Here is a 15115-nt window from a genome sequence, read left to right as displayed (position 1 = left end):
ACTAATGAAGAAATACAGAAATGTTGCCATAGTGTAAGAGAGCGGTTTTATCATTGTCTGTTCTCTGTTGGGCTCTCAATTGGTTTGTGACCACCACTCCACTTCATCTAAAATCAAGTTTCTCTCAAAGACACATCAACCAAATGGAGTAAAATGAGAGCAACAATTAATCTACATCATGGAGTGCCTGAAAAATCGCAAGTATCGGTAATGGTGAGTATGAAAATAATACCTCTTAACAAAATGGGGTTCCTTCCACACACAGCCACACCTCAACACTTCTCCGTGACGCTCTCCTTCCATCACGCAGCACTGCTGACACCTACCGCCAAACCACCACTGACACCGCTGGTACATACAATCACCAGCACGGGGTCAACTTTACCCAGTGTGCCCAATTAGGGTGTTGGCAACCTACATTCACTGACGGGAGGGTTGGGTACACTTACGTCAGACATAATGAGTCCACACACTTATTTAGGCTAAAATGAAATAAGCGAAACGGCTAAAATCGGTAAAGAGATAATAATTTCCATGCCACACTAACAAGAATATATCAGCTAACACATGATTCAGATACGTAACTTACCTTTCTGTTCCTTTCCTTGAGCTGTAAAGTAGTGGTTTCTCCTCAACACTGCAGACGATCTCCAAGAATATATACCATTTTCAGCCCTGGACGTGTTTATCTAAGCGGTGGAATGTCTCAAGTGTTGTTGTGGGACTTCGTTCTCCACCAGGTGACCTAGACTCGGGCACGGCAGCACACACAGGACTTAAATACGGCTAAATACTTCCCACACGTCCAGGTTCTCTGACGTTTCCTCACCGTAGTTATAAAGGAGAAGGTCTGCTAATAACCTTACTTAGCCAAAACAAAAGAGCATCGCCTTTATTCAAAGAAAACTGCGTCCAGTCAATTATAACCACTACATCAATCACAGGGTTGGATGTATTGCAGATTACCTTGTTGTTTAAGGAGAACATAGTAATCCAACAAGGGAAAGAAGGTACGGTTAAAGCAAATGTTTAATGCATGGTGGTATCTTTTAAGGGCGGCACCACAAACAAAATAAGATCAACAAGAAGTTTTGTGTGAAGGGATCACGAGTCGCCGCCAAGTTCTCTCCTGGCATCTCATCTCATCTCATCACTTGGAGTCCAGGAGTCCATAAACCAAAACAATGAGTTGATTAAAATCTAAGACGTACTTGAATTAACACAATTCTCTGCATCGACAGCATAATATGATTCACAGATATATTCTACGGGATTAGTTGCCAACTTTAAAGTCACTGCAGAGCTATTGGTTCATGTAGGGTCGATTTTCGTCATTTCAAGGATAATAAAAATAAGTCGATCAGTGTTATATATTTTTTGTTTCGTTTCCTCTTCTCGTCTACATAAAAAGCATATCAAGCTTCCTGGCACTTTATGACACCAGTAACTATGCATGAAAGTTATACAGTAGCATTGTCACTCACTCTATTACCTACCTGCTAGATTGCTTAAAACTGCATAGCGGTGGCGGTGGTGGTGGTGGTTGCTAATATTTCATCATTCATCATCCGGCTATAACGATAGTTTTTACCTCAGGCCGGTTAATTTTACAAACATAATCCAGCTTTGAAAAAAAAAATCTGGTATAGTCTAGTCAATTATATAAACATTTAGTCTATGTACATCCTCACTCGCGGAAATCGATCTTACTGTCGCTTCCCAACTGATGTGGCAACTTACTCTTAAGTTTCCTATTGATCATCACTCATCAACATAGCACACACCCTGTTCACCTGTTCACCTAGCAGTGAGTAGGTACGGGATGTAAATCGAGAAGTTGTGACCTTGTTGTCCCGGTTTGTGGTGTGTGCATGGTCTCAGGCCTATCCGAAGATCGGAAATAATGAGCTCTGAGCTCGTTCCGTAGGGTAACGTCTGGCTGTCTCGTCAGAGACTGCAGCAGATCAAACAGTGAATTACACACACACACACACACACACACACACACACACACACACACACACACACACACACATTAGCTCTTTTTGTAAAACACAACTAGGTAAAACACACACACACACACACACACACACACACACACACACACACGTTAAATCTGACTGGTGAAATATTCGCTCAAACTCAAGAGACAGGTAGAAACTCGGTCAAGTCATGGAGGCACCTGTGAGTTTTATTTTACACAAGTAGTGAAGCGCAATGTAGCTTATAACTAAAATATAAGGAACCTACAAATATCGTATCTAGGCAAACGTACTACAAATTTTATTGATAAAGGATCATCAGTTTTATCCCAGCGTTCCAGAGTTGCGTGAACAGCTCAATAATGATGATAAGAAATATACAAGTAAATTTAAGTTCTTACACTGAGGTGTTGGAAAGCTTAGTCTGGCAGCCTCATGCAGGGTTTGTAGTGCTAGTGATCAGTGATCATCCCTTTTATCTTTAGACCTGCATATTTAAGTGATGAAGTCGCACCCTTCTACTAATTGGTCTTTCAGGATGTTTGTCTGTTTAAGCTGTATGAGTAATAGATCTTTTTTTTTTTGAAGGTGGAACATTTAGGACTTTGCCACCGCAATAAAAGGAATTCAAGTTCAGGTGTTCGAAGTATCCGCACCTCTCCTTATATGTTTTTTGTCTTTTATCGTAATATGGTAAGTTTTTTCACAGTGATATGAACGATTCACCTAAGAGCAGGATGGCAATGTCACGTAAAGCGTGTTTTGCTTTCAAGTTAGTAGCTGTTAGTGTTTTTACTGTCTTGGATAATCCATGTAACGATTTTAGCTGTATAAGCTGTATGCGTGAGTGTGGACTCAGACTCCCTTTCCTCAATTGCAGGTTTTTGACTATTCCTCCGATAATCTCCGAACATCGCGTGTACTGTGAAGGCTGGGGTGGCTACTGGCTAGGCACGCCCTTCGCCTCAGTCTTTCGATACTAACATGTCTGAACTGACTGAGCTATTGAGATCCATTCCCTTGTTAGCACGAAATATGTGTGCACTCACGAAACCAATGTACGTAGATATTTTGCTAAATTTGTTAAATTCAAATAGAAATGTGTGCGTGTGTGTGTGTGTGTGTGTGTGTGTGTGTGTGTGTGTGTGTGTGTGTATATATATATATATATATATATATATATATATATATATATATATATATATATATATATATATATATATATATATATATATATATATATATATATATATATATATATATATATATATATATATATATATATATATATATATATATATATATATATATATATATATATATATATATATATATATATATATATATATATATATATATACACACACACACACACACACACATCAATCTTACTGCTTAAATTCTTTCGTAGTTCAAAACCATTTCCTTCCACCGTTACATATACCACCACCACCATCTCCACCAACTACTGCTCCGTCCCAAGCCACCAGGCCTATCCTACCACCCCTCCTACGTGACACCTGAGCGGCGTGGCGGGCCGCCCAGCACGTTCTGCAGGGGGCGATCATAGTCCCTCGTTGGTCTCGAATTCGTGCAGGGGAGGGCGCGCCTCGATCCACTCCTGGATAGCCGGCAGGGATCGCACCCGCCCTAATATCTCCTGCAGTTTGGGGGCTTCCTCCAGCAGGCCATCTATCATGTCCACGTACTGGTCTAGATAGGCTGCTGTGAACACGTCCACCCACGTCATCTGCAATACAGAAATGACAGTTTGTGTCTGTCTGGCTGTCTGTCTGAGTGTCATTACGTTTCAGCCGAGAAAAGATAACAGGATTAATGCAATTTTTTCTTTTTTTTTTCTTTTTTTATTGTTGGAGAACTCGCTTACCCAACCATCCCGGGAAGAGATGGTAGCATTTCACTACAATTACATGTGACATTATCAACAGTAAGGTGGCTGGAAGGTGTCACGTCTCCCAACAACTAACCTTTGGCGACAGGAGCCAGCCCGCCTCGTCGGTGACTAAATTCTCCAGATTCTTAACCACCACCGCCGCACGTTCCCGGACTCTGCCCATGAAGAACTCCTTCTGCTCCTCATCATTCTTGATCCTGCAACACACGCACCACACATCACACACCGCACATCAATGGGGGTCTCACGATGTTAACAATTTCTGCATCCTCCATATACAGGAATGTTAACTACTGACTCCTACCTAACTCCTTTTGCCTCTAGAGCGATTGCAATATAAAGTCCTAAATTGTAATTTGTCATGTGTATGGTATAAGATATATAAGATAGTAACATGGAGAGATATTCTAAGGTGAAGTTATAATAAATGTAGAGAAACATAAGATCAATACAAAGAAATAACTGGAGAAAACTCGTTAACTGCGTAAATGGCACAGACCAAAATAGAAACGGAGGGACGGGAAAGACAGGAAGAGAGCGAGGGGTAGAGAAGAAGCTAGAACGAAGAGTGAAGAGGGAGGAATGTGGGCAATGGGCGGGGAGAGACAGAAGGTGTGGGGAAGAGAAGAAGGGAGGAGGAGGAGGGGAGTAACAGGCGGGAAGAGACGGGAATGGAGTGAGGGGAAGAGTGTGATAAGTTGATGATAGCCAATTAATTTTCACACTTTCTTGCACTCTACGACTCCCTTCCCTTGTAAGCAAATGATTGAGACAAGTTAATTCGACTGGCCATGACTTATACACATCAAGAAGGCATTTGTTTAGCCTTCTTGAAATCATGACAACTTACTAACTTTCACGCTTTCTTGCCATATGTCCTGCTTTTATCTCGTACAGTGTGATGCTTGAAAGATGAGACACGCCACGCTGGTCCCGCATTCAGAAATTTATTGCTCTCTCATCACGACTATTATCAAAGGCCACATAGATGATTAGCCGGGTTTTCAATTATATTTCTCTTGTTTGTAATGTATAAAGTTGATCTGTCACTATAATCATATAAAGAAAAACATTCTTAAAGCTCGTGGCGCTTCAACTTGAGCCAAGTAGTGGAGGTAAGGCGTAGAAGTTTTTTTTTTTTTTTTCTTGGAGTACGTTGCTTGAGTTGGTGAGCCTCGCATTCCAGTGATTCAGGAGACATTTCAGGCTGCACGTGATGATCGATCCAGTCCTTCTAGTCCAATCCACTGACGCATCACCTTGGGAACCTTTAGATAACCTTTCTTTCACCTTTCCCCAGCCTCTGTCATCTGGTGTCCCTCCATGTAACACAAAGAACTTAGGAATAATATTCACCGTCACCTCATGAAAACAAAAAAACGTAAGATAGACAGGTGGAGCTCGAGGCGATTAGTACTATTTTTATAAGTCTCATACGTACAGTAGATAGGTTCTCTGGTATGCAGCCGTGTGTGTATATGTGCGTCTTTACTTCTCGTTCTTATAAAGGTTAAGTTTATTAATTCTCAAACTCATATTTTTTTATATCCAAGGTATATACTCTCATCTTCGAATGCCACAGAGACGATCGGCCAGGTCTTCATGAATGTTTTTGCAGTTGAAAGTGAAAAACTATCATTGGAATCATGAACACATCCTTGAAAACCTTAATAATTGTAGAAATATTAAAGTCTGTCACAATAAAACACCAAAACGTTCTAAATAACGCTGCACTGATATCATCCGTGCTTAGTGCTACACCCCATCCCGACACCTCTTGTGAATCCCGCCACCAAGTCCACAGGTGACCTTTCCAGGTTGTAGTGATGACTCGCATGGAGGAGAAGGTTAATGGAACAATACAAGAAAAGATTAACTATTTACTTTCAACGAAGAGTCGCGGAATAAGCTCTAGTGATGCTTAACGCATTACAGATTTCTTGTCTCGCTCAGGTATAAGACTAACTCAACAAGAAAATATTTTTCTTGGGATTAAAGATTCTGAAAACACTTCCAAATTATGTTATTAGAAGAAAGCACCAGAGGGGAAACATGGAGCACAGTGAGCAGGCGCCCCACGTCTCTGTTATTTCTAATATATATATATATATATATATATATATATATATATATATATATATATATATATATATATATATATATATATATATATATATATATATATATATATATATATATATATATATATATATATATATATATATATATATATATATATATATATATATATATATATATATATATATATATATATATATATATATATATATATATATATATATATATATATATATATATATATATATATATATATATATATATATATATATATATATATATATATATATATATATATATATATATATATATATATATATATATATATATATATATATATATATATATATATATATATATATATATATATATATATATCAGTGACTTGGATAGTGGAAATAGTTGTGATATTAATTAATTTGCAGACGACATGAGGATAGGTAGATTGGTTAGGTCAGATTCGGATGCCATCACCTTATAGGTAGATTTGGATAGGGAGAACAAATGGACAGATAAAGGTAAATGCAGTTCAACATTAATAAATGCAAAGTACTTATCGTAGGTTAAGGAAATCCACACAATAAGTATATACGATAAACAACGAGGCCCTGGTAGGTTCAGAATATGAAAAAAAAAACTTATGAGTTATAATTAGCTCTGATCTTGGTGAAAGAAAGCAATGCAAAGAGGTTATAAATAAGGCAAATAAAACACTAAGATGAATTTTTAGGAGTGTTAAAAGCAGAAATCCCGAAATAATATAATCATATTTGGCGCTGGTCAGACTCCATCTTAATTATGCGGACAATTCTACTCCTCGCATTATAGGAAGGATATACAGTAGGTCTTTTAGAATCCGTGCAAAGGAGGACCTCTAAAAGGATACAGGGTATGAGAGATATTCCCTATGAAGCGAGATTGAAGAAATTAAATTTGCATTCCTTAGAGAGACGTAGGTTAAGAGGGGACCTGATATACGTAAGTATTTAAGTGGTATATAGAGGTTATAACAAAGAGGACATGAGCGAAGTTCTTAGGATTAGCAGCGGAGATAGAACCAGAAATAATGGGTTTAAGCTTGAGAAATTCAGGTTTAGGAGGAAAATGAGAAGAAACTGGTTATTCAAACAGAACGGTCGATGAAAGTTGTTAGTGCAGAGTCAATAGAGAGCTTTAAAAGAATATTAGATAAATTCATGGATGAATATTATATATGGAATTAGACGGCCTCTTGCAACTTCCCTCTTTTCTTATGTTTTTATGTTCTTATGTCTCCTGCATCCGGCCTCTATGTGTAATGCACCTCGGTCGCCTGTTGGTCACCCAGCCAGTCTTCCCCATTACGGAGCGAGGTCAGAGCTCATTGACCGATCTTCGGGTAGGACTGAGACCACATCAACACACAACACACACCGGGAAAGCGAGGCCACGACCTCTAGAGTTACAACCCGTACCTATTTACTGCTAAATGAACAGGGGCCACACATTAAGAGGCTTGCCCATTTGCCTCGCCACTTACCGGGACTCGAACCCGGCCCTCTCGATTGTGAGTCGAGCGTGCTAACCACTACACTACGCGGTGTGTAATTAACCTCGGTCGCCTGCTGGTCACCCAGCCGGTCTTCCCCATTACGGAGCGAGCTCAGAGCTCATAGACCGATCTTCGGGTAGGACTGAGACCACAACACACTCCACACACCGGGAAAGCGAGGCCACAACCCCTTGAGTTACATCCCGTACCTATTTACTGCTGGGAGAACAGGTGTGTGTGTGTGTGTGTGTGTGTGTGTGTGTGTGTGTGTGTGTGTGTGTGTGTGTGTGTGTTTAAACAAGGTAGAGATAAGTGTTATTGTTTGCATCAATTCCCTTTCTTTCGGGACACATTCTCTATACAGGTTTTCTCAGTTGCCGGAGTTATGATACTCTTCTCTCACTGCTTGCGAGTATTACTGCTGCTCTTCTGAATTCCGCCTCTCCCGCTGATCAACATATTAACTTTCTACTCAGTATTTACACCTACATTTTCTCAGCGTGCACCCTCCTCACTGTTTGACACTTAGCTTTATGGCAGGGCTCATAATTAACTTTTATCTTTTTATCAACAGTTTTTAGAATGTCATGCTCATAATGGACATTTTATATACGTGGCAGTATCTTGCAATACTTAATGAGTGTATCTTGTATATTGCGGTACTCTTTCAATTATAATTTTCACTATACACACCTTGTCCGTTTCACTAAACCAGACCCATTTTTTTTTACTAATTATGTTTAACACATTATTAAAAAAATCATTTAAAACTTTGCCCTAAAATTCGATAAAATTGTGTAATTCTTGGATACGATTATAGTAAATTTACTAATTCTAACAATGTCCTGACTCTCAGTCTGCTCCGTGCGGCACAAGAATGCCACGTAGCCCTTAGAAGTGACTGCAATGTCAAATAAACACAGGACGTGGCATGAGCACAGAAGCCCTTCACTCATGGGAAAACCAACGTGCCACCACGGTAACACCAGGACGCCCGTGAGAATAGATGGCCTCACTTTCTCACTCTGCCTCCCTCCCTCCCTCCCTCCCTCCTACACCTCGCTGCTTTCACTTAATCCTGTCTACACTGACCAGCCCCAATGAAGACTTACTGTTCTGGTCAATGTATAGACTAATTCATTTACTGACAATGAATTATATTAGCCAATAATTTTTGTACCTCATTTAAGAGGAAGTCTCAAAAAAACAAAAACAAAACTATATAGCAACATATGGAGCAATGACCTCAAATCTGTCCATGTGGCATATTTAGTGGCAACAACAGGAAGCAGAGGTGAGATAAGAGACTGGCTGGTGAGGCGACGAGGCTGGGATAGAAAGACACTGGGACAGGGACAGACAGGATGATGAGTACCGTCACATCCTGAAACTTGTGTACGACCTCACTACATGTTATAAAGACATACGCCTCTTTGTTTTGACTTCTGAATGTACCACCACCACCATCCCCACCACTGCTGCCACCACCACCACCACTACCATCACAACAACAACAACAACAACAACAACAAAAACAACAACAACTACTACTACTACTACTACTACTACTACTACTACTACTACTGCTGCTGCTGCTGCTACTACTACTAAGTTTAAGACATGCTTGGTGTGTTGCTTATCATGAAGCATTTTCTCACGTCCCAGTTTGCCTTCCAGGAGGGTGGACTGTACACTAGTCACAGAAGTTTTTAAAGGTCTAGATTTTAAGAGTGCCAAGAAACCCACTCGACCTATCCAAGGCGGCAGTAAAAAAAAAAAAAATCATAAAAAAAAAAAAAAAAAAAAAATATATATATATATATATATATATATATATATATATATATATATATATATATATATATATATATATATATATATATATATATATATATATATATATATATATATATATATATATATAACCAGAGTGACACACCTGAAGTAGAAGGCGAAGGCAGCGAGGGTGGACACATCATGGAGGTACTCGGCGGCCTCCTGCAGGCGACTGGCGATCCAGGGATCCTCCACCGCCATGTTGTGTTTTTCTCCAAGATAGCGGCAAATCACCGTCGTCTGTCCCAGCTGTTCCCCGTCCACCTCCAGCACCGGCGTCTGGCCCCACTTGAAGTCTAGCAGGGATGCGAACCAAAGTTATTTTTGTCCTGTACTTTGAAACACTCTGAGCTGTCATTAGGGCTGTTCTCAAGGCCACACGGACGACTGGTAAGGTGTTCATAAGTATTTTTCTCATTGATGATGCAGAACAGTTTTAAACTAACACTAAAATTACAAAAAAACAATAGAATAAGATAAAATAAATGCTAATAGCTTCTACTATAGATGATTAAAAGTAATTAAAAATCAATAAATCGATGCATAATACCGAAAGAGAAAGTCCTCAAAGCATTATTTTCTTGCTTAGACATAAGGATTTAGAATACGTAATGTCTGGTTAAAGTATGATAACGATAAATAAATGTGATAGCAATGATTAGGTAATATCAATGCTAATATGAATTACTATATGTTATCAGTATTATTATTACTATTATTACTATCATTATTACTATTATTATTATTGTTATTATTATTATTATTATTATTATTATTATTATTATTATTATTATTATTATTATTATCATTATTATTATTACTATTATTATTATTAATATTATTATTATTATTATTATTATTATTATTATTACTACTACTACTACTATTATTGATATTATTATCATCATCGTTATCATTCTTATCTAAAACAGAGAGTACTGAATAATCCCACCGGAAGCATTAATCTCTCTCTCTCTCTCTCTCTCTCTCTCTCTCTCTCTCTCTCTCTCTCTCTCACCTTGCTTCTTGGCCCCCCACTCGGAGAACATATCGATCCGCTCTTCCTCGAATTCCACCTCCAGCGCCCGCAGCACCCACCTGATGGGCTCCCCGCGGGCCCGGATGTTCAGATACAGCAGGCGGTAGGTCATCTTGCCTGGGGGTGAGACACGCCATTACTGCAATGCTCTTAGGGAATGATTGATTGACTGATGCAGAAGAAAACAGGGAGGATGATAAGAAAAAGACTTGGTTATTTTCAATTTGTTTTCTTATCTGCAAATAAACAGTTAATAAGAAAAGAACATTATGATGAGCGACAAGTAAATGTTCAATGTTTGTTTGTGTTCCTTTTCCAATAACTTGGCCTATTATGAGTTACAAATCGAGTGATATACTTTTTTCTTTCTTTCTCTAAAGCATCTACTATACACCAACACACTACAGATTGTCTTTCGAAGGCTAGACATTAATAGTCACGTTCTCTGTTACTTTCATCCTGAATTATCACAAGTATCATGAAAACATCTTTGAAAACCACGACGAGACTCAAGATTTGTCGAGACAGAAACCGAAACGTTTCGGAATGTTGCCGCTATGTTACCGTCACTTTCATTACTATTATTTTTAATGTTAACTGTTTGACGAAAGAAGTATCAAGACATATGATCAAATTTTGGACTACACACTTTGGGGACTGGTGCCTTTAGTGGTAATTTTCTTATGTGTAAAAATGAATAATAAAATAAAAAATAAAATTAAAAAAAAGAAAGTAATGATAAATTAATGAAATTATTGATATAAAAAAGCATATATCATTACTAATATCACTTCTATTACTACTCCTACAATTACAACTCTGGATGGGAAAACAAACTGAACTTTCTTACATGGGGAGAGTGACCTTCTAATGTTCGGGGACGGGTTACAGAGACACACGATCTACACCTGTGACGTCACGTAGGTATTGATTAGTGACATGACGGAAGGTGTTCACAAGCCACCCAATCTATTCTTCATGAGTGTTACGAGCTTGATCGGATTGAGGGAGTACTCAATAGCATTTTTTTTTTTTTTTTTTTTAATGGAACAGGGTACTTATTGATTTGATCTCCTGTGTTTACATTTTATAAGAGAACTCTCTCTCTCTCTCTCTCTCTCTCTCTCTCTCTCTCTCTCTCTCTCTCTCTCTCTCTCTCTCTCTCTCTCTATCTATATATATATATCTTATATATATATATATATATATATATATATATATATATATATATATATATATATATATATATATATATATATATATATATATATATATATATATATATATATATATATATATATATATATATATATATATATATATATATATATATATATATATATATATATATATATATATATATATATATATATATATATATATATATATATATATATATATATATATCTGACGCAGTCTGCCGAGACTGAACATTATCAAAAACGCTATTCTTTTTTTTTTCATGCATGAAAACAAATAAACATGGTTCTTTTGATTAAGTGACTTTATCACACAAAACTATTTTAAATCTGTAGATAGAAAAATCCATGATGTTTGTCGCTCTGTACTCCCTTCCAGTTCAGTGGCTTACGATTCAAAATTACGCTCGCACACTGAGCTAACCTAATCAAACCAGCGTCAATACTTAGATCCCCATACTTAGAAGTGCATTGCTCTCATCAAGACTATTCAAAGGCGACAGAGATGATCTGCCGTTCTCAAGAGTATTTTCCCTATTAATAATGTAGAAAAACGTTCCTTACGCACACACACACACACACACACACACACACACGCACGCTCGACTCACAATCGAGAGGGCCGGGTTCGAGTCCCGGCGCGGCGAGGCAAATGGGCAAGCCTCTTAATGTGTGGCCCCTGTTCACCTAGCAGTAAATAGGCACGGGATGTAACTCGAGGGGTTATGGCCTCGCTTTCCCGGTGTGTGGAGTGTGTTGTGGTCTCAGTCCTACCCGAAGATCGGTCTATGAGCTCTGAGCTCGCTCCGTAATGGGGAAGACTGGCTGGGTGACCAGCAGGCGACCGTGGTGGTGGTGAATTACACACACACACACACACACACACACACACACACACACACACACACACACACACACACACAGAGAGAGAGAGAGAGAGAGAGAGAGAGAGAGAGAGAGAGAGAGAGAGAGAGATTGGAGGGACAGATCTCCCTCTCTTACAGTCTAGGAGAATGCCGTATGATAGGTCATGTTAATAATTATTAAGTATCGGACTAACGTAACCAAACGCACATTGTTCCTGTATTTTTTTTTTCAGGTGAGCTTCGTATTTACTTAAAAATACTGTTTCAGTGTTTACGCAAGTGTTGTAAGTTTTTTTCCATCAACATTATACAAATAACAGATTATTTGTTATATGGCAAAACACTTTGTCACATACGATTTCCAATAGTCGCATATATCTTAACCTGTCCATAACGGGGATCATTACTACTTCCTTCTAATTTCATTTAGTGCCTCTGCTGGGATGAAACACTGTTTCGCCCGACTGGTTCGCTATTTGAGATGCGGTGGCTCACGTGTCTGGAATGTTTGTGATCATTGAACACACAAGGAAAATGTTAAGCGTGATGGCGCAATTATTTACCAGAGAGCAGAATTTATTATCTATGAATTTCATCTATCTAATCATTTTTGCGGCTTGATATGACATGGTGAATCATGTGTGCTTCAAAGTCATAGACAAGCCGAAAATACCAATGTGTGTGTGTAATTCACCACGGTCGTCTGCTGGTCACCCAGCCCGTCTTCCCCATTACCGAGCGAGCTCAGAGCTCATAGACCGATCTTCGGGTAGGACTGAGACCACAACACACTCCACACACCGGGAAAGCGAGGCCACAGCCCCTCGAGTTACCTCCCGTACCTATTTACTGGTAGGTGAACAGGGACTACTACACATTAAGAGGCTTGTCCATTTGCCTCGCCGCTTCCCGGGACTCAACCCGGGCCCTCTCGATTGTGAGCCGAGCGTGCTAACCACTACACTACGCGGTGTGTGTGTGTGTGTGTGTGTTTCAGGTGTTGCCACAGGTAAGCCACATCGAAAGCCAGCATGATGTGTAGGTTGAACAGAGTGATGCAGCATCCGCCGCAGCTAACACTCACTATAAGTTTTGCCCGCTGATATCGGAAAATATCCGTCCAGTACAGCAACTGAATCCCTTGCTTCCAAGTGATCTCAGAGATAAGTAATACCTACATGGTGTCTATATATCCCTGCAGTGCAAACTTGCTCGTGCCTTACCTAAGAGAACGTAAGCTGTGTTAGCTGAGGAAAAAGTTCACAGCAGAAGGTGAACTCAAGAGTCACACCCAGTATACGTGTTACTTGTTGGAATGCCCGCGGACATCTGAGGCAGGGCAGTGCGCATGATACTTACCACTCCATGACGTGTCGTGACGTTGCGCTGTTTTTTCGCCAATAATCAACACACTCTGTGTTTATGGCCAATGACAGACCAAGGCAGCAGTATGACTAAAATTACTATGAAAATTCCTAGAAAGCAAAATTCTCAGATTTATCCTCAAATGCGATAAAAGGTTCCAATCTGAGGACAAAATCCCCAGAAATGGGAGCGCTGGTGGGGAGGATGAGGTGACCTGTTAACTTGTTAATATGATCAATGTTTCTGTTCGTTCTTTAGCTATTAACATTTTTATATTCGATTTCTGTCTTTTATTGAAATGTTCTTTTACTGCATGTTATCGTAAAATCGTCATCTATGGTTTCTCTTTTATGTAGTACACTTCTCAATGTTCCTTCTAAGTTTTATTCATTTATACATTGCATTAGTTTTATTAATTTTCATCTGTGATACTGTTTATAATTTAAGTTCTCTATGCGTTTGACTGTTTTATCAACAGTAGTTCTTTGTTTTAATGTTTTGAAGTTTTGGGTTTGATTTGAGTTTTCTGTTATTATTGATTACTTTTTAATGGACTGTAGTGGTTGATATTATTTTTAGAAAAAAATCTTATTAACTAGATTCCTTTTCATATCAATTGTAGCTGTGGTCTATGAACATATAATAATAATTATAATAATAATGATAATGATAATAATAATAATAGTAATAATAATAATAATAATAATAATAATAATAATAATAATAATAATAATAATGCGTGTGGGCGTGAGTTTACCTCATGCATGGGTCGCCGGCTTCCGCTTTGGGGGTGTGTGTATTATCTTTGCTCACACTGTTATATGGTGTGTATGATGCTGATGCTGGCAAGTACGGCCATAAATTATCATTGTGAGTATATATAGCGCATCATTAGTTGTCTTGATTATATTACTTATCGAATATTTGAAACCTCCCGCCTGTACTACCTCCGTCTCGCACACTTCTGCAAGGTAAGGGCATACCAGCCTGCTCTTTCTTTTTTCCAAATATTGCGAATTCCACTTTTATCTGTCACTAGAACTATGAAAAAATTTGAAAATAAATAAATAGAGTTCACCTTCAGGAAATATCTAAAACTTTCTTTTGTCAGTTTTCCTTTAAGATTTCACTAAAGACTGGTTCACACGTGCCAATTTACGACTGATATTTTACGTACGTAGAGTTTCCGACTCACAATCGGGGCCTAGCGACTGCAGAAAGCAGTCGCAAAATAAGACCAACATGTTGGTCTTGCTAGTCGATTTGCGACTTTATTTACGCCGTGACGTCAGAGTAAGCTTTG

General features: G+C 38.5%; 2 protein-coding genes across 3 annotated transcripts in view; both read right to left on the bottom strand.

Moving 5' to 3' along the window:
* LOC123508097 (3'-5' ssDNA/RNA exonuclease TatD-like) overlaps window positions 1-847 on the bottom strand; it is a 28120-nt gene extending 27273 nt beyond the window's left edge. The window contains exon 1 of one of the 2 annotated variants that reach the window (XM_045261548.1): window positions 590-847. The gene's annotated coding sequence lies outside the window, so the exon portion shown is untranslated. Of the gene's footprint in view, window positions 1-232; window positions 380-589 lie in introns of those variants that run through there. The other variant, XM_045261549.1, reaches the window with a different exon arrangement.
* A 2483-nt stretch (window positions 848-3330) lies between these two features.
* Window positions 3331-13813, bottom strand: LOC123508408 (glutathione S-transferase-like). Its single transcript, XM_045262146.1, has 5 exons — window positions 13671-13813; window positions 10362-10499; window positions 9447-9639; window positions 3971-4094; window positions 3331-3732 (listed from the first exon to the last, which is right to left on the bottom strand). The coding sequence occupies exons 2-5, from the start codon at window positions 10492-10494 to the stop codon at window positions 3547-3549; spliced, it is 636 nt and encodes a 211-aa protein (XP_045118081.1). The 5' UTR covers window positions 10495-10499; window positions 13671-13813; the 3' UTR covers window positions 3331-3546.
* Between the last annotated feature and the right edge of the window lie 1302 nt (window positions 13814-15115).

The sequence above is a fragment of the Portunus trituberculatus genome, chromosome 24, assembly GCF_017591435.1.
Source record: "Portunus trituberculatus isolate SZX2019 chromosome 24, ASM1759143v1, whole genome shotgun sequence".
Classification (NCBI taxonomy): domain Eukaryota; kingdom Metazoa; phylum Arthropoda; class Malacostraca; order Decapoda; family Portunidae; genus Portunus; species Portunus trituberculatus.
Note: the sequence above shows the minus strand (reverse complement) of the source record. Positions and strands in the feature narration are given on the sequence as shown.

What these genes read in the sequence shown, in the direction of transcription:
- LOC123508408 (XM_045262146.1), bottom strand. Translation starts at nt 10,494, where the DNA reads ATGACCTACCGCCTGCTGTATCTGAACATCCGGGCCCGCGGGGAGCCC. An exon ending in GCCTTCGCCTTCTACTTCAG is followed by an intron (nt 4,095 to 9,446) that starts GTGTGTCACTCT and finishes CGTGTGTTGCAG; the next exon opens with GATCAAGAATGATGAGGAGC. An exon ending in GCTGGCTCCTGTCGCCAAAG is followed by an intron (nt 3,733 to 3,970) that starts GTTAGTTGTTGG and finishes TCTGTATTGCAG; the next exon opens with ATGACGTGGGTGGACGTGTT.